Source organism: Catharus ustulatus, chromosome Z, assembly GCF_009819885.2.
Source record: "Catharus ustulatus isolate bCatUst1 chromosome Z, bCatUst1.pri.v2, whole genome shotgun sequence".
Taxonomy (NCBI): domain Eukaryota; kingdom Metazoa; phylum Chordata; class Aves; order Passeriformes; family Turdidae; genus Catharus; species Catharus ustulatus.
In genome coordinates, this window is record NC_046262.2 from 4205508 (window position 1) to 4232335 (window position 26828).

At 40.0% G+C, this 26828-nt stretch overlaps 1 protein-coding gene across 1 annotated transcript in view; it reads left to right on the top strand.

Annotated features, from left to right (window-relative positions):
• RIT2 (Ras like without CAAX 2) overlaps window positions 1–23163 on the top strand; it is a 182871-nt gene extending 159708 nt beyond the window's left edge. Inside the window, exon 6 of the mRNA XM_033085990.2 lies at window positions 21659–23163. Coding sequence (XP_032941881.1) covers window positions 21659–21886 — 228 coding nt within the window. The 3' untranslated portion in view covers window positions 21887–23163. The remainder of the gene's footprint in view (window positions 1–21658) is intronic.
• Window positions 23164–26828: the final 3665 nt, after the last annotated feature.

Here is a 26828-nt window from a genome sequence, read left to right on the forward strand (position 1 = left end):
TCAGTACTACACTGAAAAAATACTTTTTTGACTGCTAGAAGAGCTTCTATATCGCTGTATTGAACCAGAATGGGGTAAAAAATAATGGCATTTTTTCATTTCATAAAATATATATCATCATCCCAGGGATGAGGCCTGCAGGACACATATTACCATGAGACACTTAAAAGAGCTCAGTCTGTTTGCCTTATTAAACAGAAGGTTGGGGGGTGGCTTGCTTTCTGAGTTTAAATACCCCAGGGGAAACAGAGACCCGGGCAAAATCTTTGCTACATCCAGCATTGAAACAAGTAGCAATGCCTGGAAGCTGAATTAAATTGCAGTTGAAACCCATTCGTACTTAAGAAGAGGCTCAGCCTTTTCTGAAGTGCTTGACCACAGCAATGTGACTCTCCAGAAACTTCAAATCTTCCTTCTTTTCAAGGTGGTGAGATGAAACTATGGAAATGAAAGTATAGAGCCTTTATGTTACTCTGAAGGAGGTCTATTAGTTAATTGCACTTTAAAATCTTAAAATATTATAAATTATTATGTCTACATACAATGTACTTTTGAGACTCTGTTAATGAGAAAAACACTGAAGCAGATTAAAAATTTGTTGGCACCTCTATTTCTTAATATTTGAGTAGAGAAACCCATAGTAAATAAATAGGTTCAATCTGAGGCTTAATGAGTCCAAAAGAGCAAAGTGTCTCAGTGGAAAGAGCTACTTACTGTGATCATTATTGTTATTGCTGCAAGCACAGTCATAGAGGTCAAATTTTACCATGTTTTTCTTTGTAGGAGAGACTTTTGCTTTGAGGGAGACATCTGCAAGTCTTAGAAAGAAGATCTACAGACTGTTAAAAATCTTAGTCTGACAGGTTATATAAAATGGATTTTTTTGTTGTTGCTTTTTTTTTTTTTTTTTTTTTTTTGGTAGCAAGAGAGCAGCAGCTTTCTTTCTATAAGCACAATGTTTAATAAAACACTTTTTGATGATTGCTTTATTGGATAACCAAAATTACTGGCAATGGGAAATGGAGTTTGATGTGTTTATATGTAAGAACAACTAACCAGAGCCAGATATGACCTACATTACCTCTAAAATACTCTACTTCTCTTTTCTTCCTAGTGTTGCATGCCATCAAATATCTGAAAAGGGTTTGGGGAGGACAACCAGCCTGTGAAAACGCAATTTAACTTAATGTGTCACAAAGGCTGCTCAATATAAAAAGAAAATATGGTAAAATTTAAACCTTTTCTGATAAAAGACTTAATATTGTTACCTAACCACTTATTTTTTTTTTACTTTTATGAACAATATGCATGACACCACATAGCCAAATAAATTCAACTGTCTTTTTGACCTGATGGTCTGGGTGACTGATGGCTATCATTGATTTCACAGTGACTCTGATGATGGTGTATGTGTGATATGTAGCTTGATTTTCAAAAACACCTCTTATTGGCCTCACTCTAAGTATTACAGGTCAACAACACAATTGTAGTGGAAGTAAAGTCACTGATGAGTAAATGGGGGAAAAAATCCATGCACAATAGATCTTGAGATTTTTTTAGAGGCAATACTTGGAAACCATATTCTATCTATAATAGGCAGTTGAACCTGACCGTTGAAAATTAGGACCAGCCAGAGGTTCACCAGTCTAACAATTTGAGATATTCAGAATAGCAATTTTTGAAAGTATTGGCCAAGACATGGAAACGAAAAAAAAAAAATAAAAAATTACTCTGAAAATGTATGTTAAATTTTGCTTAAGTAACGAGAAGGAATTGAAATTATATTCTCACAGAGCTGAACTCAGATTGCATAAATTTCAGGGAAACTACATTATTCAGAAGCCATGACATTCTGAAGAATGGCTAGACTTGATAATTATTTTAACAATCTACTATTTCTAACACAAAATAAAAGAAATTATATTACTGAGACTGCAGTAATTTCACGATTATAAGCCACACCATTTTGACTAAAATTTTGCTCCCAAACTGGAAGTGTGGCTTACATTCAGGAGCAGCTTATATATGAACAAATTTTGGAAATTTCCCAACCAGGAAGTCCGAGCCAGCAGCAGCCCCGAGCCAAGGTGGAGCCTGCCTGGCCCCGGACAGCAGTGGGGCAGTGGTGACACAGCAGCAGCGGTGCCCAGCCCCGGGGGGTGCGGCGGCGGCACCGGCCAGGCACACCCCTCTCCCTCTTCCCAGCGGCAGCAGCCAGGGACGCCCCTCTCCCTCCTGCTGGTGGCACCAGCCGGGCACGCCCCTCTCCCTCCTCCCAGTGGTACTGGCCGGGCACGCCTCTCTCCCTTCTCCCGGCGGCAGCAGCGAGCGGGGCTGGGGCTGCTCCCTGGTGGCCGCCCTGAACAGGGCTGAGCCAGTAAACCCCGTGATCCCGTGATTCTGTAACTAATTGGCAACTTTGTGAAAGTTGCACGCGGATCCTTGCTGTGAACGAAAGTGTGGCTTACAATCTGGTGCGGCTTACTTTTGGAGGAAAAACGAAACATTGCTGACAACCCGGAAGTGCGGCTTATAATCCGTGCAGCTTGTAGAGTAATTTCACAATTACAAGCCGCACTGACTATAAGCCGCATCTCCGGGTGTTGGCAAACATTTTGCTCTTTGTCCATACACAAGCTGCACCTGATTATAAGCCGCTCTGTTGTTTGCAGCAAGGACCTGCATGCAACAAAGTTGCCAAGTAGTAACAGAATCGCGGGATGGCGGGGTTTACTGTCTCAGCTCGGGCCGTGAGGGCTCGGGGCTGCCGACGGGGCCAGGTGGCCCAGCTCGGTGCTGCCACACAGTGGTGCTGCTCGGGGCCGGCCGCCGCCGCTGCTGGGCTCGCTCGCCCCGGCCTAGTGCTGCGCCGCCGTGACAGGGGGACATGGAGCCCGCCGGCACCCGCGGCGGTGGTGGGAGGCGGGGACGGAGCCCGCTGGCACCTACGGCGGCGGCAGCAGGAGGGGAAAGAGCCCCCCCACTCCCAGGACCGGAGGCTCCTGCCTCCCCACAAGCCGTGGGGCCAGCAGGAGGGAGCCCCCGCTTCCTCCTGGGCCGTGGGGATGGCAGCACGGAACTCCCTGCCTCCCCCCGGGCCACAGGGCCAGCAGGAGGGAGCTCCCCTGTCTTCCCCCCCGCGCTACCGGCACGGAGCCCTGCTCCACCCGCCGCGAGACACAGTAACCAATTTGTAACAATCACACAATGTCGGGTTTTACTGCCAGGTGCTCAACTCAGCACCTCGGTTCGTACTTCAGGGGTTGGAAATGTCAGAAAATTATTCACATATTAACCGCTCCTGAGCGTAAGCCGCATTTCCGGTGTGGGAGAAAAATTTTAGTCAAAACGGTGCGGCTTGTAATCATGAATTTACTGTAATCGTGAAATTACTATATATTAGATAGTGTGGTCAATCAGTAGATTTCTGGATCTCTGGGCACCAGGGAACCACACTGTGTAGCTAAAGAGGTTAGGCTGCTTAGGTGATGGCTTTTAAATTTACCTTTCAAAATATGTGACTATATTTAGCCATTATAGAAGCACTGAAACTCACTGAACCATCCCAAGCATACTCCAGCACAGTTTGTAGAAATGCTGTGAAAACATCCTGACACAGAGCCTTGTACGTTCCAGCCCTGACCTCATTACAATTCCTATATTCCCTTCAACAAAAAGCACCCAGCTTTGCCAAATTCTGCCAGCTCAAGGTGGTTTCGTTGTAGAGACTCAGACAAAATCCCAAGTGTATTCTTGTGGGTGACCCAGGTATAATGAGGTTTGAGGGAGAAGAAAATACTCCAGTACCCCACTTAGTGCAACAAAAAGTTGCCAACACACCAACAGTGCGGCTTATACTCCGTGCGGCTTGTATTTGTGAATTTACTGTATTTAAATAGCTTAAATCATAATTGTTGGATTTATCTCTTGGTTTGTTCTGCCATTTCTTAATTCATTTGTTGTATGATGGAATTCAGTGTAGCGCCATGAGAATGACATTACAACTGTGTTGCCAGAGGCAAACAAACATGGTAAAGATGCTTACGGGAGATTAAAAAAAACCAAAAAAACTAATATTTTACTGATGTTAAAAAAAAAAAAAAATAATGTCAGAACAGGAGTGATGTTCACAGATTTTTTTTCTGTGTTAAAAGAGCGCTTCTCACATATATGGGGCAGTGGCACTTTTAAGCACATAGTTTTTATTTTTGTGGGTTTTAGTGCTGTGGAATGTGACAGAGTTGTTTCTGACAGATTGCCCTGAGCGTGTATCTGATCTTTCCAACTGCTGCCTCTACGGTTCACCGAGAGGAGATCAGAAGGCCTGGGGTTAGCAGGTGGCACACAAACCACAGGCTTGTCTTTCACAGCTTTTTTTTTTATTTTTTTTTTCTTTTAATCCCCAATCCTTTTTTTTTCCCTTCCTCCCTCCCTTGCCTTATCACTGACTTTCAACAGTTTGGCCTCTCCAACTCCCCATCTGCTGCATTCCCATCTCCAAAAAATGGCAAGCCCGTGCAGATAATTCACAGAGAAGCCTGAAGGCGTTGGATTATTGGAATTAAAGCTGTGCTGACGACCAGCCTGGGTCATGAACCAGGCCCCCCATAGTGCTGGGAGCCAAATGGAGGGCTATTCTCAGAGTGGGGTGTCTGAAGCAGCACAGCTTTATGGCTCCTTGCCATCGAGCATTTAGTCTCTGTCAGCTCAGTATTTTCACATGGAAAGCAATGCCATTAGACTATTTTCACTCAATGTAGCGGGGAAGTTATAATCACACATTAATAAAAATAGGGACAGCCATCCAGCATTTCATAAATCAGCCTTTTCTCCACTATGTTCTGCAGAACCATAACAGATGGGTTAGTTGAGATGGGCCAACAGAAACGGGTGATTTACTGGCAAAAAAATTATGACAGCTGGATTGCACACATATAAAGCCACACACACTCTTAAATTTAAGTAACATTTCAGAAAGAGAGGATTTGGTTCTGACCTCACTAGTAGAAACTGGATCTAGCCCTAAGAATATTAGGCATTACCCTTCAATTTGCTGATCTTTAACTTTTTCATTAATGACTTAGGCATAAAAATGCAGGAGAGCTCTGACACAATTTGCTGATAACACAAAGTAGAAACATTTTCTATCTAGAGGAGACAGGATTATTGAAGAGGAAAAGCTGTGTGACCCAGAGGAGTGATAGAAGTAGAATTAAATGCAATTGTAAAAAGTGCAAGGCCATGTCCTTAAGGACTAATAGCAAGGCTGTTTACTGTAACATATCAGTTTGGAGGCTGGAGAGAAATCTTGGATATATCAGCCACATGCAAGGTGGTTATAGACTACAAACATCATGAAATTGTGCATAAAATAAATGCCACTTCAAGAGGTGTTTGGAATGATTTGTCTATCAGGGACATGGAAGCATTGATGGTATTATAAAACATACAAGTGAAAACTCAGTTAAGATTTAGTGTAGTTGCTTATGGATGATGATCAAGTTCAAATTGAAACAGATGCAGAGCATGTGTATCAGGCTGGTCCTATCAGAGAAAATTAGAGACAGTTTAATTTCTTTAGCCTAGGTAAATGAAAGTAGAAATGTGATAAAAGTACACATGTATGCTGATAAGAAGTGAAAGTACATAAAGAATTGTGAGAAAGAACCATTCAAAACAAAAAGACAATGATGGAATGATATCTAATGGCAGCCTTCTCACAAGGAACACATTCTGCCTAGAATTTAGGTGGTGATTGCTGGTCAACTCATGACAGTACAGATGCTCCAGGACAGCTGTTAAATGAGAAATAAATGGAGCACAATCCTCTCCTCTCCTCTCCTCTCCTCTCCTCTCCTCTCCTCTCCTCTCCTCTCCTCTCCTCTCCTCTCCTCTCCTCTCCTCTCCTCTCCTCTCCTCTCCTCTCCTCTCCTCTCCTCTCCTCTCCTCTCCTCTCCTCTCCTCTCCTCTCCTCTCCTCTCCTCTCCTCTCCTCTCCTCTCCTCTCCTCTCCTCTCCTCTCCTCTCCTCTCCTCTCCTCTCCTCTCCTCTCCTCTCCTCTCCTCTCCTCTCCTCTCCAACCTTCTCCAACCCTCTCCTCTCCAACCCTCTCCTCTCCTCCACCTCAGAAAATCTTTTTTGGGCTGCACCTAAGACAGCTAAAAAGATCCTTACACAAGACAAGAAAACTTGTACAACTGATAGGCAGACTATAAACGTTTGTATTTTCTATGAGTAGCCTTATTGATTTCACAGCACTGCATGGTTTACAAATGCAGAAAACACCAGTAACTAAAAAGTGAGTCAACATCAGCCACCTAATCCCTAGAAGACCAAAGAAATTGAAAACGGCTAAATCCTATGGTGCATGAGCTGTAGTATAATTTTCATTTAACCTATTTACTTATTCCGTAGGTACAGCTTTTCTTCAGTCTGCAGTGTGTCCCACCATCACATTATGGAGCACAAAGTTCAGTGTATGTTCCAGAATGGAAGTAGTATTGAACAGTGGATATAGATCAAAATCATTCATCTTTCACCAGAGACATCAGAGAAAAATGACCATTGCCATAAATGTCAAATCTACATAGGGAAACAAGGGCAAACCAACCTTTTTTTAATGTGGGTAGAGCTCACTGTCCAAAGTTGAATATCATGAAAGGGTGCAATTATTCTGGATATAAAACAAATTTTCTCTTGGATCATTTTAAGCCATCTGTGGTCGAAATTCTTGCCTTCTTTTCCTGTCCCTTTGTTACTACCCATTTTTAATTGTTATGGACAGGTATAAGGAAATGGCTCAGAGATGGGCCACTGCTTGTGCAAGTCTGTTTCTTTAGGGTCTGAAGTAAGGTGTAACTAAGGTGAAAAATTTGTTTTCCATTTACTTCAGGAATTCAGCTTTATTTGATCACGCTCATATGGCAGGAGAGTTGAGTACTTTATCTTCTATGTCTCATGTTGTGAGCCCTTCTTTCTCACATTATCAAGGCCTGCATTCCTTCATAATATGCAATCTACTTTGATTTGCACTCTTTTTGATTAAAAAAAAGCATTACAAAAAAAGGATTTAAAGTAGCTAATCAATTTTTTAAAGTTTAGTATGTAGTTAGAAAAAACAGAAACAAACCCAGGTGACCTACAGAGTTCTCTTTCATATGAAACTATTCTATGATTCTCTGATTTCTATACATATTTCAGCAGAAAATATTTAATTTCACCTTCAAAAATTTGTGTCAACCATAGCAACTCTCTCTCCTCTCTGAAAGGGATCTACATTTACTTTTCCACATCTTTTCCTCAAAGATATTATACCTGTCCTCTTATTAATACTCCTTTCACCACATAGAACAAAACTTTACCACATACTGTTGTCATTTTCCAAACTATTTGATAACACTCATTTTATTTCTACAGGTAAAAAAATAATGGGGTGATAACATGTCCTGAATTGCTAGTGACAGCAACTGTTAAGTCTTCAAGCATTTAGTGTTTTTTTCACCAGTTGCTGCTTTTAACACCAGCAATTTTGTTCCCCCAAATCTACTCTCATTTATGCATTTAAGAAAATTAGAGAAAAACAGCCATTAGGGAAAAGTAAGCAAGCTTTCTGGGAAAAAAAAAAAAAAAAAAAAAAAGAAGAAAAAAAAAACCAAAAATCATCCAAGTGTGATGTCTTTCTTTGTCACTATCATACCTGGATGTCACAAGTTTGATGATGACACCAAGCTGTGTGGTGAGGTCAGATGGTGGAGGGAAGGGATGTAATCCAGAGGAGCCTGAACAGGCTGGAGAGTGGAACTGTCTGAACCTCATGGAGCTCAACCCAACACAGAAATACAGGCAAAGCAGAGAATGGTTTGAGCAGCCCTGGGGAGAAGGACTTGGGGGTGTTGGCTGGAGAGAAGCTCCACATGAGCCAGACACACGCACTGGCAGCCCTGAGAGCCCCAGCTGTGTCCTGGGCTGCATCAACAAAAGTGTGACAGGCTTGGAGAAACCTGGTCTAGTGGAAGGTGTCTTGTCCTTCTTGCCCAGGGTATTGGAACAAGATGATTTTTTCAGTCCATTCAAACCCAGACTATTCTATGATGATTCTGTGATTTCCACTCCATAGTCTGAGCTGTGATATTCCTCATTCAGGCATGGAAGTCAACCTGCACAGGTTCCAGATTTATGTAAGAGCCCACCATGATTATTGGTGATTAAATATTGATAATATTTAATAAACCAGATCAAGTAGTTACTCCTGAAAAAAGATATTTGTCTTTCCCCCACTCTTACTTAATACTATTCATGTTTTAATGTATTATTTGAATATGCAACTTACTGTATTATTTTCATAATGTTGCTTATGTATTTATCATATCTTCTGTTTAATCTGTTTCCTGTATTTAATTTTCAACTTATTTTTTTAAACTTTTTTTTTTTTTTCAATTTTTACTCTTTTCTCTATGGAGGGATGCAGAAGAAGGGTTCACTTGGCTTTCTTTACAAAAAATTGTGGAAAACGTTGAGAAAAGGGCATCCTGGGTTGTATCTACACATTCTGAAATGTTTTTCTTCGCATTCTGAAAGGTGTTTTCACCTTCTCACTGCCATTTCCAGAGCCTGTCCAGACTGAAGGCATGGAATGAACCAGTTGCATGAAGCATGAGAAATAAATAAATGTCAGAAACCACTTCTAATCTGCAGAGGAGCTAATGCTGAATGCCTCCCAGTACTGAAGGGACTCCTTAGAATGATGTTTTGTCGGAATCCACACCAAATGCTGTAAGGTCAACATTTTCTACCAAAGGTTCAACCAGATCCCAGCAGCACTTGTGGTCTGTGTGTCTTTGTGTGTGTAGATGCATATTCACACACGCTGCTGGGTAAACTGAGCTACAGCTTTGTCAGTGGTGGGCTGAAAAGTCTCTTACTCTGGGTAAGAATATGAGTTTATCAGTTATAATCGTGATTTTGGCTCACAGAGTGTATTAACATAGTAGCTTTGGTATATCAAGAGTATCTGCATAATTGGAAGGATACATCATGGATAGAAGAGGTTAAACAAATGCTTCTAGCAAGGAATTTCTTCCTTTTTGTTTGTTAAGATTCTATTTTCTCATTCTACCCTCAAGCTAGAATAATAAAGATGTAATCTGTCTTCTTCCCTGCCACCATCCTTCCACCTTCATTCTTCTGCTTCTCTCTTGGTTTATTATATTGTTTCTTTAAGGTAATAAACAAGAAGAAGCATTTTTGGCATGGCTTCAGGAAAAAAAATCTAGGAAAAAAACTCTACTCATTAACCCCCCAGCATCACCATTGCTTAAGTTTCTGTTAGTAAAGAATTCAACAGCTCTTGGGGATGTAAGCGAGCAAGTTTGGTGCTATATTGCACAAAGTTAAGGTTCTGCCAGCTGTCAGCTGACACTATGGTTACTTTAGGGTGCTCAGTCTTATTGCAAATCAAAACCCATGGGTAGGGACCACAGAAGGGTTTTCCAAAGCAAATGCCCCCTGAACAGGGAGCTTGCCCTGAGCAGGACAAGTTAACCACAGACAGGTGAACAGGTTACCATGGAAAACATCCAAAAAAGCCAGGTAATTTGAGCAAGGTTAACAGGCAATATTAGAGCTTGTTATGTCTAATTAGCTAATGTGTTCTTATGGCTCTTCCTAACCACCAACCATTTAAGATTAATTTTTCTCCCTCTGTGCATTTCTTGTTGTTATTCCCTTCTATGCAGTTGTCCAGACTTCTGCCATGCATTGTCCACATGGGAGGCCACATCACACGTTGTAACTTAATGCTCCTTATTCAGCTGTCATTCTTGGTTTGACATTCCTGTGTCATGGATCTCTTGCTTCAAATGTTCCTCTGACCACAAAAAACCATTCTGCTCTTCCGTGAAGCTCTCCTTTCATCACACTAGAGAGGAGTTGAAAAAGAAAGGCTCCATAAAGCTTTCATAATTTTTTCAATCAATTCATATTCTGAAAAGTGTAAAACTTTCCCTGAATTAATATTGACATGGGGAAGATCAGTGCCATTAGTTTAATAAAGATGCTCTGCAGTATTTCCTGTAATGAGATTGTTTGACAGACCTTCCTAATAAACTTCAAAATTACAAAACCCTCAAAATTAATTACATGTTGCAGGACAAACAACCACAATGATTCACCACTCCTATTTTCTGACAGCTCATCCCTCTCTCATTGCATCCAATAACTTTTTTCTTTTAAAAGCAACTCAAGTAAATCCTCATCTCATTGCATTGATTGGCTTTTTTCTTTAAAAAAAACCTCAAATAAAACATGGAGTAGTGAAACATTACTCCATAGACTATGCATAAGATGCTTCGCTACCTCATAGTTTTCAGCATGTGCTTACTTCTGTAAATGATTTTAGAAAGAAGGAAAGAAAGAAAGAAAGAAAGAAAGAAAGAAAGAAAGAAAGAAAGAAAGAAAGAAAGAAAGAAAGAAAGAAAGAAAGAAAGAAAGAAAGAAAGATTTTATTGTTGTCTAAATCTTTATGAATCTATTATAAATTCTTCTTCTGCCTCCCTTCTGTCAAACACTTACTTCAGCAGCCTGGACAGAATTGCTGAATACCAGCAGACCACAGCTCTGTGGAAATGAAAGGAGGAAGGATAGTCTCTTGCAATTTTCTTTTCACTGCCACAAACTTAAGATGGTGTTCCCTGTCTGCCTGCAATCTGGATCTGGGAGTATGTTTAGATGTGAAAACTGTACACCAGAATATATGTATGCTGCACTCAAAAGTGATGGGAAGCAATGTGTGCTGTTAGGACAAACAATACTCTTTACTGCTTTTTTTTTTGGGTGATCCTTTTATTCCAGTGTTGGAAACTCATATTCATCTCATGCAAAAGGGGATTTTGAGAACTCAATTCCAGTTGTCTGTCCAAAAATCAGGCATTTAGCTAAACACAAGCTTTGGCTACTTTGACTCAAAAGATTATTCCACTTCTGTGAATCTAATACTCAGGCTGTGGGGTGATCTTCTTTTACTTAATTTACAGTTCTTGTTTACATGTACAAACATGCACAAAAAATATATACCTGTTTCTGCTTCTTCCTTGATTTGCATTTATGTCTCCAGATTTTTTTCTGGTTCCCTTCGAATTTCTTGGATCACATTTTTTAATTTTCAGTAGACAACTGAGGAAAATAGAACACTGAAAACAGACTCCTGATCTTCTCTTCTTACTGACTCCTTCTTTATTGTCTTTTCGGGTTGATTGAGTGTTTTCAAGACAAAATATTGCTGTTAGGGACAAAGTAATATAATATCAGGGAGATTTGTAAAGATTACCAGGAATTAAGTTTATTTATTCAGTCTCCAGTGTGCTTAGTGCCTGTGTCCTGATGAAGAACTGAAGTAGAGTGGAAATTTAATGCCTAACACATAACTGAAAATACCTTACACGAGTTTACAGATAGATAAAAGATATGGAGGCTGTCTCTACTGGATTAATAGTCAACTTGTGCTCACAAAACAATAGAAACCACTTAAAGTGCTAAAATAAGAGTTGAATGCCACTAATTTTATGTTTGCTTAAAAAGAAGTCTAAAATGTACATTTGCAGCTCCTTTTACATGCAATTTTTTAAAACAACCATCTGCTGTTAGCAGATGATAATTGATTTATTTGTTGTTGCTTTAAAAAAATTGGGAAAAAATCCTTTCTTGTGAAAACAGGACTGCAATTCCTAGATTTTTTTTCTCCCTTACAAAAAACAGCGGATGTCCATGTGAAACTGATGCAGAAATGTCTTCTTTTTGCAACCATCTTATGGCCATCTATGTCTTCAGCTGAGCATTGCAATCAAAGAACCTTTAAAGATGATGGACAATTTAGAAAATTGTCAGATCTCTGAAAAATGCTTTTAGCAATTGACCTGAACTTATTCATCTTGAAGACAGATGCTAAGGATTTAACACTTCCACATTCTCTTCAAATTAGACCCAGAGCTATTGCTGACTGATGCAGGATCATGTGGCTTTGAGTATCCAATTCAGTCAGATCCTGAGGCCATCTCTTTAGAAACACTTCCTGATGTAAAGATGCTTTAACCCACTCATCAGTCATGCTTTTGACAAGATAAAGTCAAAAGAGTACAGTCTGTAGTGGAGAAGAACAATTTCAAAGTCTAACCTGCAGACAGAACCCTGATTCTGTAGTGATTCTTGCATGAAATGAGATGTTGATTGTTATTTAGCATTACATCTGTGAAATAATGAAATAACATTGTCACAAGTTGGAAACAATGGACCAAAATATCTGTTTTGCTAGATTTGCAGCTAAGCAACTGCATGGAGGATATTAATCTTTATTTTGCCCAAAGTAGAAATGAAATTACCTGAAGGAATAGATCCTATGTCACAAGAATATTCTGGATCCAAAAGGTGGAAAAATAATAAAACTCCAAAATTAAGAGAACAACTATACAGATATTAGTACAGTAATTTCACGATTATAAGCCGCACCATTTTGACTAAAATTTTGGTCTGAACCAAAAGTGTGGCTTATAATCAGGTGCAGCTTATATACAAACAAAGAACAAAAAGTTGCTGTTTTAGTTTGGAGGACAGGTGTCTGCTGAGAAAGGCAGGAGCTTCTCTTTGAAATGGAGAATGTAAACCCCCTCCCACCAAATTATTGTAATTTTGAAATCAAGGGACTCTCAGGCAGAGATATGGGAATTAGGAATAACAGTTGTTTACTAGGGAAATTAAAATAGAAATACAGCACTACAAACCCCAAGAAACCGCAAACCCTGACAAAGTCAGAGTACAACCTGACACCCTGTCAGGCAGGGTGTTGGTAGCAGTCCCATTCCATGGTGGCTGCATCCTCCTGCAGTGACAGATGTGGCTCAGTTGGAGCAGTGCTCCTGTACAAGGTGCAGTTTCCCTCTGGAGGTCCAGTGGTGATGTGGAGAAATCCGGTTTTCCTCTGGAGTCCAGTGGAGAAAGGGGCTCCCTTAGTGTCCCAAAACCTCTGTTTTTATCTTGGTAAGAAATGTTGGGCTCTTCCCCCTGGCTGGAGCAACTTCCAATGGGATGCAGTAATTTTATCAGTCCCACAGTGGGACTCAATGGCCATGAGCAGAAAATGACTGGCTGGAGGAAGGATGGATTGTGAAAAGATAAAGAACAATGCCCTGCCTGGTTTCAATGGATGGCCCATTAGCAGAATATCTGCCGTTGAGATAAGGATCACTGCCCCCACCCTCAACAGATGGTGATAGAACAGATACCTTTGATCACACTCTGTATGGTAACGTGCGGCTTATAATCAGGTGCGGCTTATGTATGGACAAAGAATGAAAAGTTGCTGGCACCAGGAAGTGCGGCTTATACTCAGTGCGGCTTATGATCATGAAATTACTGTAATCTTCATCACAAAAGATGCATAAAATCTACAGAAATTATTCATGTTTAAATTGAATCTAGAATTTTTACGTATGAAAATGCACGAGAGATACATTTAAATAAAATAGCTAGTGTTAGCTTGGAGTTTTCTCACAAGAGCGCAGAAATTACTATAGCAGAGAAAGTGTCAGTCTAATCTAACAGGGGTCAATAGTGAATTGCATAAGAACAAGTGTTCAGTGATGCTTCATCAGATTTTTTTCAAAACCCCCAACAGTTCCCTTGGATCAAACAAAAACACATGCTCAGAACAGACTTTAAGAGTTTCATGTCACACCATTGTGACTAACCAGGTGTGAAGTACAGTATTTGGAACACATCAATCTCTGTGGTTTTGTCTATTTTTTTTTTCGTCAAGACAATTAAATGGTTTTCCTTTAGTAAAATGAACAATTAATTTTACAATCCCACACTCTCCACACGCCATCCGCTAAAAACAACACACAAAGATCATCACAGAATTCTATGATTTACTGCATTTCTAGACCTGCATTTTCCTTCCTGTCCATTCCTTCCTTCCTAAAGCAAAGCCCAAGTTACAAGGGGAAGAGAAGGAATTTCTGAGCCTCTGTAATGTGAATTTCTTTGGAGGTTGGAGCAGCTGAGGAGGAGATGTGCATTGCTGGGCCATGTGCTATTTCCATGGCATCCAGGCTCTTCAGAGCACAAATTCACGCAGCAAAATTTCATCTTCTCCTTGGCTCAGTCTGCTAATCCTGCCTACACCCATGGCCGCTCCAGCTGGACCCCATTCTGGTCACCAAAAATGCTCCAGTGTGAAACCAATAAAAAAGTATCACAGAGTGACTAGACCAAAAGGAAAACATGGAAAACTTCCATGAAGTCCACACTCTAGAGAGGGAGAAGGAGGAATAGAGCTAATTGCAACACCTTCATGATAATAATGAGTTCTGTGGTCTCATAATCCTGAATGCCTGAAAAGAAGTGTTTGCAGAATTGCCTGCCATGAAGCTGGAGTGAGGCTTCTCCAACTAATTACTTCTGAAGATTTCCAAATGAATTTAAGAGTAATGGCATTGACATGAAATTATCCTTTCATTTTTCTGTACCATGTTACTTATTAACTGTGCAGGCTCTTGAAAAAAAGAGGATGCTTACCCAGGGACTAAGGGGGAAAAAGTAAGGTACACCTGTTTGGCTGAATGAAAAATGCTGTTTTGTGGCAGTGGAAACCAGCTGTGAACTCCAGTGGAATCCTGGCCAAATCAAATGGTTAACTGCAGTGTTTACATTTGGGAATGGGACCATATATGAAGTTAAAATGTTTACATTTTCAAAAGAAAAAGTTTCAGCATTATTCTTCTAAGCAGTAATTCACTTTAAAATTAAGTTAAAATTATTCAAGAAAAGAGAATGTTTGACATTGAGGAAGATAAAAACAGAAGGTTTTAATGACAAGGATTTCCCTTTAACTTTTGCATTTGCTCTGCATTTGTTTAGAACTGAAACATAGCTATATTGAATGTCTGACCACAAAAGGTCATACTGGTTCCACACAAACTCTAGTCTTCAACATTTTTTTTCAGACTAAATTGATTTTGAATTGATCTTGGTTTTTTCCCCTTCTTTCAGAAATGTCCATTGCTCAGTGGCAAGAATATGATAGGCAGTTTGTAAGTGCAAAGATCTGAAGAAAGAAAAGGGTAAAATGCCTTGGAGCACTTTTTTTCATTTTCTTTAAAAAGAGGTATTCCATGGCATGTATTATGTCAACAAATAACAACACACTGCTTGTCTTAAGGCAGAAAGATTGATATTTCTTGAGTTTTTTTAAATGTTTCTGCTCATGTTTTCAACCCCAGCCCCTGCTGTAATATCCAAGTGTTTGAGCTTTGCCCTGAACAATAGCATTTCACACTTGGAAAGATCCCTATGCCAGCCTGTAGGAAGTCTCTGCCTCTTGATACAACACTTGTCCAGGGAAAAAAATTAATAACTGTCAAAACTGACGTAGGTATAATGGATCTGCTCTTTGGTTAGTGGTTTACACTGCATGTTTCTAAAAACACCATTCAAATATTTACAGTGAATGTCTTTGGCTGTAAGAAAGGCAGATGGCAATATAGGAGGAGTGATTTACCAAGATATGAGTGTTGGTCTAATACCGATACTCAACTGGCATGGGCAAAAGACTCTCTAACAATTTAAAGTTGAAAGGGTATGTTTATTCAGCGCTGGGCAGCAGTGTCAGGTAACCCCCTAATACACACTGCAAAATCACAGATGGTCACAGAGTCCATTTATTGACAAAAGGTTCAAACAAATACATATTCATAATACCAGCCCCCCTATCCCCTGCTTCCTATGGTAATTAGCTGGAATGGCTATTAAGCATGAGTGGTTGGCTTCTTGAATTAAGTCTGGGGTCATTTTTGTGGGGAGGGGTCTTAAAAGAAGGAAGTAAGGCGAGTCTTCCTCGCCCTGACCTTTTCTATTAATGACAATACAAATGGCTTTTGGGGTAGCTCCAGTTTTGCAAAGAATGAGTTTCTGGTTGCAATTGTTTGTGCTCTTTGGACCTAACTACTAGTTTCATCCTTTCCCATTGCAAGCACAGCTAAGCAAACATAAATTGACAGGCAATCAATTATTTAAGTTTCAGGTAACTGTCTCAAGCCCAGTTTCTTCTAACTTTTAACTAAAATCCTAATTTCTTTAAGATTAGTGTTTCAAAAGGCAGTTCAGCCCTTGCTGGACACAGCGCTACCCACTGAAGTGAAGAGCTTTTCAGGGTTTCAGGCATAAAGCAGAATTATGGGAGAAAAAGGCCTCAAGTTGACCAGGGAAGGCTTGGACTGGATATTAGTAAAAATGTCTTCACTGAAAGAGTGTTCAGACACTGGAATATGCTTTCCAGAATAGTGGTGGAGTCACAATTCCTGTAATTGTTCAAAAGACATGTAGATAAGGCACAGAACATGGTTTAGCGGTGGATTTGGCACTGTGACATTAACAGGTTGATTTGATGATATTAGAGGTCTTTTCCAACCTAAATGATTCTGTGATCATGTGGTTAATGAGAAAACTCACAGTTGTTCTCTGGAAGTGTCTTAAGTCTAAGTTTGGTGGTCAGTGCTAGAATAAAAAAAAAATCACTGCTCATGTCAGTCAACACTGATCCTTTTCCATTTTGTTGTCTAGGATGATATTCTTTTTCTAGACCCATGAGATTTTTTTTTTTTTCTTTTGACAAGTTACTTATTAGAGACTGAGAATCACGGGAATACTTTTGATCTCTGCAGATCTTTCCTCTAATATGTTATGGACTTACACCTATACCAAAAGTTTATTATATTTGTCCTGATACACTTATGGAATGGGCTGTGATGGGGAGGGACCCAAGTATGTGTGTGGACTCTTCTTGGTTGCCTGCCTATCTCCAAATTGACACCTAGGTGCTAATAAACAACTTGGCATCTGGTCGTTCTTTTCTGGAATCGGACTTATTGAGAAACATAAAAAAATATCCACCAGACATGAAGGGAAAGGATGTTGATCTTTCTGGGACATTACTCAGAACTTTTCCTACTCCTATTCATGGCTATTCCTATTATTTTTATATTTTTATATTCCTATTCCTTTTATTATTTACTGTTTACTGATGCAAATAAAGCTGCTCAATATGCTGCTTCCCTCCCTACTCAGTGTCTTTTCCTTACAACTCTCATAAATTATTGCCTGTCAAAATGAAAACCATGATCAAAACCAACAGAAATTCCTTCCATTTCCTTCAGTGGGATTTAGATGAGCAATCTTTCGAGCAACATGTGTACCCATCTGTCTCTGATCTAGACTATGTGCCTTCAGAGAAAAAAAAATACAGAACAAGGTTTTTAGATATATAATTATCCTGAATTATATAACTGAGTTATATGATGACTACCAGGTTAGAAATCTGTAAGAAAAATTTAGTCTAGTACCTGCTTAGCACTCCACCTGCACCCTCCAGATTTCTCCATGGCAATCTGGAGGTCTCAGCTATGAGAGGAAACAGCAAAAGTCATCTGAAGGAGGCTAGGTAGAAGGGATGAGATGCACAAGTAGAAATGCATTACTTCCCAGCCTGAAGACCCCCCACCAACTCACCCAGAGTCAAGCTGTAGACTCTGATAGTAAAATCTCCATCAGTGAAATATGCCTTGGAGTCCTTCTGATGCTGCCATGACCAATGGAGGTAACAAAGCTGAACACAAAATAATTTCATCCTGATGGAGGTTTTCCAGCTAGTGACAGTCCAAGGGCAGAGGCAGACTATTGATCTGTTTAGTTTCTGTGCATTTTCCATCTCAGATACAGGTATTCAGGTATTTTTATGACTGCCCATGGGGGACAATGATTGCCACTGGCTCCCCACCCACCAGCCAGCCCAGGTGGTTTTGTGCAGGAGCTGACCTTAGTGGGGAGCTGGCTGTCCTAAAGATGGCAGCTCATCCATCACAGCCTTCGCAGGTTGTCAGCGCTGCGTTTAATCTCACTTGTAATTTTCTAGGGGAGGTTTGCAAAAGCCACAAACAGAATCCTAATGCTATATAATGAGGTTAGTAGCCAGTGAATGCTTCCCCTCAGGAGGAAACTGGGCTGTGTTATAGCTGTGCAGAGATAGGAAATTCCCAACTCAGCCTACAGTCCCATGTGGGGTCCATCTGCTCTTGGAACAGGTATATGTTTTCTAGACAAGATTCAGTTGTATGTTGTCACTTCCCTCTCAACTCACATTTCTTCTCTCAGAAATGGGCACTCAGAATCCTGCGCTTTACAAGAGAAGAGTTTTCCAGTCACTTGCACATCGTATCCATGAGGTTTCATTCCCATTTTATAGATTTGGGAGATCTTGCTCATTGATTGCACTGCAAGCTTCAAGTCCTTCTCTAAATCCTGATCAAAACCCCACTCAGACAACCACAGTTTTTAAAAGTTTGGACCAAGATCAGGAAACTTCTTTTAGCTCTGAATTTTTCATTTTTTCATTATGTTCACTACACCTATCTTCCACCTTCATTCCCTTCTTGAGGTTTACCAGCACAGAAATGAGCTAAGTTGGAATCAATATGACCAGAATTACACTCTTGGAAACAATGCCAGATTCAATCAAGAAGGGTTACTCTAAGGATGAGATATAAAGCTCTGCTTCCCAGATATGTATTCAATAGAATGACCTCTCTCCCTGACCTGTCTGTCCATGTCATGCTGACAGATCCTATCTTCCACTGATACAGACCCATGGAAGCTGCAATTTGTCAGCAAGTCCCTGGGCTGTCCAGATCTGGAATGGATTTCTATAATATAGTTTCTTTTCTGCCTATAAGATGGGAACAGGCTAAATCCCTGGAATTATGTGGGCCTCAGTCACCTCATCAAGCTTTATCCCTTGTTTCTCATTCCATAGGTGTCTAACCCCTTGACCGAATGATGAACCAAGAGAAAAATGTGCTTTTTTCTCTCTAGACACCTCTTTGTGTTTACAGATTCTTCAGCAAACATATTAGTTAAATTACTACAGCTATATTCATTGGTGCTGGAAGCAGTAATGACAATTATTGCAATGTTATATTTTAAAAAAATTATGTTTTCAGCCTTGAAGCTGAAAAACATCAGCTAATCATCCTGAAATTGTTTGTGCCAGGTGTCCTCCTCATGCTGAACTAGCTCTTAAAATTTTGCTGAAGCAGTTAATCAGCTCCTGAGGGCAAGATTTAAGAAAAAATATCATGCTTTGAAATGAACTATTGCCATTAATAACTTTAATGTTATCTCTGTAATTTGGCAAGAAACTGGAGTCCAAAAGTAAACTTTTCTTGCTTTTTAAAGAAACCCAGCCAAATTTGGCCAAGTTGCTAACCTCCAGCCACAAAGATATTGGAAGGAAGTTTTCCTGCATTATTTAATTCTCCTGAGTATTCTCCATTTCTCACAGCTCTTAGCAGTCTTGTTTCATTACAGAGCATAGCATGTCTTCCCTGCAGTTATTCTTCCTTGTAGGATGGAGAAAGCATATTTTTAGTCCTAGAAAAGGAAAATTAAAAAAAAAAAAAGGAAAAAAAAGTGGAACAAAGGAGGAGCAAACTGGGATAAAGACTAGAAATTCCTACAGAAAAAGAATGGGAATTTTTTAATTTGAGTATTATTGAACTAAAATCTTAATTATATTTACAACCTTGAAATTTTTTAACAAAAGGATATTTTGGTTCAGGCAAATTTTTTCTTCCTTTTAGGTAATGAATGCATAAATCTTCATTAAAACTGCATCTTTGTGCAATCATTTGCTTAGAACTGCAGCATCTTTAACAAAATTTTAAAAATTCCTCCTTCAGTTCAAACAAGGCATAGCAAGGAAAGAAAATGTCATTATAAAGCCCAAAATAAGCCAAAATAGTCTTCTATTCGGACAATCAATTTCTCAATGGTGCCCAATAGACATATTGAATCATGCATTTTGCTTACACAGCAGCCCAGAGAAAAAACAAGAACCATATTGCTACCCATCCCTTTTTGCAAAAGGTTGGCAATTATAGCACTTGGAAAGTGGTAACCATCTTTCATTGTGTCAGTAAGTATTACTCAGGCTGGCATACAACCTCCCTGCTTACCCTCACAATATTCTTAATTAAATTAAGAGTGTACCTGGAGCAGAGAGACTCGATCCTTGCAAACGCTACAAAGTTTGTGACTCGATGCAAAAGGTGATGGTGAGGAATTCTGAGCTCTGTGTTGTGCAGGTACATGCTCTGTGCAGATTTACCTCCAGGCTGGAATGAACTGATTCTCTCTTTCATCCCAAATCCTGTTCTCACCGTATCCAGCCTTACACATAGGTGGAATAAATGCAATGAGGTGTCATCATTTAATCATAAAGGGCATTTTCTTCATAGTAGGTGTGAGAGAGTATCTTAAATCACAAGGCTTTATTTCCCTAATAAAGGTAAATGGGATTTTAAGTGCATGAAGCTAGAAATCAGAAAACAACCAAAACATCAAACCCAACAAGAACAAAGCACTGAGATGAATCTTGTGGTAGACAGTAGCAATTGGGACTGTTCATAGCCTATTATGTAGCTTTGCACAAGGCCATCTCAAAGTACTGTTTTGCCTTTTCATAAGGATGTTTGCAAAGTGGCTTGAATAAATCATGATATGCAAATGTAAATAAAAACAAAGCCTGGGATTTCTGACCTAGAAATTGAATAGGCCCCATATATGGAACTCATACAATTCATTTATTCAGATTTATGTCCAAATACTGAAAAGAAAGGACAGTCCATTGGCTGGGAAGCTGGGTTAACATTTAGAAGCTCTGTGTTTTTCTGTGGACTTCCTGCATGTCATTGGATCAGCTCTCAAAGTGTAAAAAATACCTTCAGTGGCAGGCAGTGGCAGTCCTTAAGAAAAGCATTTAAACTCTATTTGATGCACACAGTAATCAGCATTCTGAGCACCCTTGTATTTAGCAGGCTGCCAGGTCAAATGCCAAGAGGTAGCCAATATGGAAATTTCAGAAAAAATGATCCTTGCCTCAGAAGTCAGTGAAAAAAACTGTCTTGTTTCCCTCTAGGCTTGTACAGTTCCTCAAAATACAGACAAATTTCCCACATGTTCTACAAGAGCAGTAAGTACACAAGGCTACTTCGGGAAGATGAGCTGAAAAACAAATAGGTTTTGGATCTTCATACAGCTCAGGTATGAGCACAGTGATAGGATTACAGCCTGCAAGGACCAAAACACTCCAAGGCATGCTCAGAAATTAATGTGACTGAGAAATATTAGGGTATGAAAGCTTAAAGAGTCATGCTGCCTCCAGGATTAGATTAATGCTCAACAAGGATTTTCTAAGGCCTTAATTCTGTGTAAGTCTTTCTAGTCATCCATTCCAGCCTATAGAATAAAAGTACCAGCACTGTCAAACCAAAGGATTACTGTGCTAAAGAGAGGAAATACATGGAAAAATTGATGCATTAGAATCAGGGACACAGCCTACCTGAGCAAATGAATCTTGCCAGTCTACTCAGTCAAAATACCTCATGAATTCAGCCTGATCCTCTCACCCTTGAATATTATCTGTTGGATGCTGTCAGATTATTTTCCTGGGCAGTGATTTGGAGGATCTAAGAAGTCAGACTACATGTGTTGTAATGTTTTCATGTTGATTAATGTTTTGTACAATAGGCAATATTTATGGAATTTCCTTTTCTTTGTAGGTCTCAACTGAAGAAGGAATGAGCTTAGCCAGAGAATATTCCTGCTCATTTTTTGAGACTTCAGCTGCTCTGCGTTTCTACATTGATGATGTCTTTCATGGATTAGTGAGGGAAATTAGAAGGAAAGAGTCCTCACTGTCCATGATGGAGAAGAAGATGAAGAGGAAGGATAGTCTGTGGCGGAAACTGAAGGGGTCCCTGAAGAAAAAAAAGGAAAGTACAACCTGATGGCAATTCTTCATGAGCCACTCATCAGGAGCTGACCACAGTAACCTGTGAAATAGTTTGAAATAGTTCAAAAAGGCAGCATTGACACAGCATCTTCCAGGCCAGGTCCTGGAGTTCCTTCCCTTCAGCTCTCAGGCAGAAGTTGCTCCTTGAGAGCTCAATTCATGATTTCCCTGTGACTCTTCTGTTCTATAGTGTCATTTAGCATACCCTCTCATACCTTTTCTGCAACTCTGAGTGGAGAAAATACTGTGGTTTTTAACATGCTCCGTGGCTGGTCTTCAAATGCTATGAGCAGCCAGCAGCCAAGGCAGAACCAGCTTACACCAGCTCTAGGGCAATGGATACACTTATTATTGCCTCCTCCTCTGCATGCACAGGTCATTTCATCATCCCAGGAGTGAATGATGGTGATATCAATGGACATTTTGACTGTTTAAGGACTTTGGGTTATGACCTCCAGCTTTGCATTCACCTGTAGGTTTAGGGTTAGATAGAGTGTGCTCGGCTGCACGCCCGTGTCTCTGTGTGACCGTGTCTGTGAGCCAGGCCACAGGGAGCCCTGGGGATTCACCATTCTGAGCCTGTGGTACCCCATCCCCATCCTGCCCTGTCCAGCCAGCAGGCAGGTCTTGCAAGCAGAGTCATGCACCAGCCCTGCAGAGGCTGCTCTGTCCCCTCTGATCGTGTCCTACAGACATGCCCTGCATGGAAATCAAACAAGAGTTTGTGTTGGAAAGGAGCTTTTAAAGGTCACCTGGTCCAAACCCTTGCAAGGAATGGGGACACCTTACTCTTGATCAGGTTTCTCAGAGTCCTGTTCAGGCTGACCTTGGATGTTTGCAGGGATGGGGCATTCAGCACCAGCCAGGGCATCCTGTGCCAGTGCTTCACCACCAGCCACACTCCCCCATCTCACCAAGGAGCTCACAAGTGCTCTGTCTGTCCAGTGAGTCCCAGAGCCCTCCCTGGAGCAGTGCAGCTCTGTCCCAGCATGTAATAGCATCTGTGATGTAGCATCCAGCCCTTGACTTACTAGAGAATTGCATCAGCTCAATCACCATTGCTCATAGTCCTTGACTATCCAACTGAACCACTTGATTTAGCAGTTGGATAAGTCTTTTTAAATATTCCTTTTTAAAGCTGGCATGAAGTAGAGTATATGCTCTTGAACATTTTTCCTCCTGGAGCTCTTTTAATGTTGTTGCTATTTATAAATTTTACAGATAGAATATGCATAAGTTTTGTCAAAAATAAAGATTGTGATTTCCATGGAACTGTACTAGTAGCCGGTGTCATTTGTGTCTGAGTGATAATTGATATAACAAAAAAGTATGCATCTTTGTTATTAAATGTTCCTTTTCCACTTTTCTTCTGTGATTATTTTGCAGAGTTTCAACCAATTATATTTTGCATAGCACGGGTGGGAGTGGATTTGTTTTCCTCTGTAAAAACTTGGAAAAGTTAAAGTATTGTGAATAACGTTAGTTCATTAAAATTTGGTATTTTGTTCTCCACTATCCCTTCCTTTCAAGGGAATCTGGAGATATTTCATGACTTGTCAAAAATCCTTCATCAAAAGTAATGCTTTGCTATATGTTTTTGGATCCTATGTGGCTATATTTCTATTTGAGAAGGATTCTTTTGGAGGAATACAAATACATATACCCATTCAAGGTAAATTTTCTGTTTCCTGCCTCTGAAAGCTGAAGTCTGCATTTACACCATTGCAATTACTACTATTATTTTATCTGTATTGCCACTGAAATTTTAGGTCAAGTATCCTAGAGATGAAAAGATGCACTTGTCCAAAGAATTTATGAGCTAAGTATTGGTGGAGGGACAACAAGAGGCTGCACTGAACAGATGGCAGCTATGAGACAATAAATAACAGGGGGAAACATCTGTGTTTGTTCCAATCCTGCACACTGCACAGAGGGGAACGAAGCAGTCATTCCCTGTGTAAGAGAGCATAGAAATTACCACCCTGAGAAACCTTGAGGAATGGTCTTTGTTTTTTTCAGGCAAATGGCTCGAGTTTGGAGTCAACTGAAAATAATTTCATGTTGCTTATGTCATTTCACATCCCTCCAACCCCTCTACTTAGGGACAAATAACATCAACATGGACTTGGCTCTGTATTTTTAAGGGTACATTGGTACAAGGTAGTTTGCAAGAAAAAGAAAGAAAGCAGAAGCCAGCATAGATGTTGTCTATTATTAAGTCTTAAATGGATCAATTTGATTAAATATAACCATTTCACTGGCATTAAGGGCATCTGGCTCAGAGTAACCTCTTTCTGTGTTGTTAAACTCTCTTAGCCTTCACAGCAGGGTTACCACACACAAGCTGCTCTTGGAAGTGATTCCTGGACTGTGCCAGGTTCTTCACTATGTTGATCAATGGGTCAAAAGAGTGCTGCTCTTCTGTGATCTGAAACCAATAGAGGCATCATTCTAAGATTTTGGCAGTACGGATTTGCTCAGGTGTCTCCTGGGTTCAAATTAATGGTACAGACACAGGTTGCATCATCATATTTTCAGATGTATCAAGCTCATGAGAACTCCAGGTTCTGCATGTCTCCACAATCAGCCCCAAAATCCTAATTTTGAAAGGCATTTGGTACCAGGTTAGTCTGCTCAGGAAGAATGAGCTATCACACCCTCTGAGGATATTCTGCTACATCTTCTATGGGCAATTTCAGACATCGAATACAGAAAATTCTGTATTTATCTCACTCCACTTTGATCATGTAGTACTTGAGGATGTCATTCAGATCTTCTCTTTGGTCAATACAGAGAGACATTGGTGATTTTTCTCGTATAGCATGGATGGTTAGCATATGGTGAATCCCCCTGAACTGGCTGTCTCTTCCTAGTGACTATATTTCACTCCACACAAACCAGACCAATCTCACAGCTAACATTTTGATGTCTAAATTCAGGTAGGATAAACTCCATCTGTAAAGATTTTTCTACTCAATATCAACAGCACAGAATAGTTCTGCAAACGCTAGACATTGAGCCTTGTCTCTGAAACAGTGCACCATCCTTTATTTCTGAATTGGGAAAGTAATTCTGATTTACCATGACCCAATTCCTCAATAATCTATAATGCTTAACCTCAGTTAATTGAGCAGTGCTGATGGAGGTTAGAGTCAGTGAGGATAACATAAGTCATAACTGCACGAAAGGCTGGGTGCAGCTCCTTTACCTAATTAATCTTTCTGATTCCATCACAGAAGATTGTATTTAGCTGTCAGACCTAGCTGACCAAGAGAATTAAAAAACAGCAGCTCTGTGTCTGAAGACTTTTCTGTGTCTGACTATTCTCTCATCTAATCGTGTATGGAAGATTTGAAGAAGGAAACAGATCATTTTATTTTGCTGTGTTGCCTACAGTCCCATGAAGGTGGCAGCTATAACTTATTCCACCATCAGACCATGTTGCAATTGGACCATAATTCAGGTTCCTACAGGAGTATAATTAAAGTCAGCTAATAAATAAAATAAAGTAATAACAATTTGCAAAAGTATCCTTGGTGTCTCTCACAAATACATAATATATGGCAGTTAATTACCCTTCTTCACAGCTGTGGCAGATCACACGTTGTGTAGCTGAGAAGTGATCTGGGGAAGGCTGTAAGCCAAGGTGGAATATTGCAGAACTTAACTTTTCCTTTGTACATGGCTTTGGCACACCAGTCTTTTGTGCAGAACCCACCTCTGTTCCCTCAGACTGGCAGTTCATAACTATGGTAGCAATCTGATGTCTCTACAAATGATTGCAAATATTTTCTTCACACTCCTGAAAAAGTCTCTTTTGAGACTGAGATGTAAGAACGCACAGCTAGAATGAGAGGAACTAATTATCTTTATTTTGTCCACTAAATATAATATATTTATATATTATATATATAGGCAATATACTACATAATATATATAGCTTCTGAATGTCTCATATTTTTATTTGAGCCCTCTCTCTATTGTGACAGAAACAAAACACTAAAATTACAGAACAACAAAAAAAACACATGCAGAAAGCAAAGGTGGGGCTCAGAGCTTAGGTTCTCACAGTGAAGATTTAGACTCCACAGCTGTGTCAAATTCTTCTCCCAAGTTGAACATTTCTCTTGGTGGCCCAGATGTGATATTTGTGACAAGCAAAATAGCTGCAAGTGGGTCTTCTTGTAGAAACAGTAAGAAAAGGTACCTACTGCAGCCACCTCAGAAGGTGACACTGAAATAATGATGAGTGTTAAACCGAAAACTGTAAATACATTATAATATAAATACATTATTATACATTAATACTCATGTATTTCATGTAAATCACACAAGGTTGGTGGTTAGCTCCTAGAGCTAGCTATATGCACTAGTGTTGGCCTGAATTTGTGCTAGCAATTGAAAGAGGGATGTCTAAAGTAGACAATTATGCTAATATAATTCAATTAAGTATACTTACAGCAGTTAGCCATATTTAGACATTCCCTTTAGGGAATCTTACTTATGCAAGTGTGCATCACACACTGCTCATTGCTTATGGCTCTGAAAAAAATCCCTGAAAATTAGCAGAGGAATGGCAAAATCACAGAATGTGGCTTTAATGCAATATGAAAATCACTGTTCTCATAACTTTTAATGGCAGCTGAATGGAATAGTGTTTTAGACCAGATCAACTTCCCTCTTAGCACTATTTCTAGCTCGATCCCTCCCTTCAAGCATGTGGAGTGAGGATGTCTGCCTGGCAAAATGATTTGTAATGGGGATGGCATTGTCTCACAGATGCTGTGAAAGTCACCCCAAGAGGCATTGCCCTGCACCTCTAGCCTGATTTATCACTCCCTGATGCTCTTGGTTCTAAACCTCCTCAATTTGAGCCCTCCAATTTTGTTACATCGCGCTGAATTATGGGGTTGTTTTGTGATGAGGACAAATGTCCA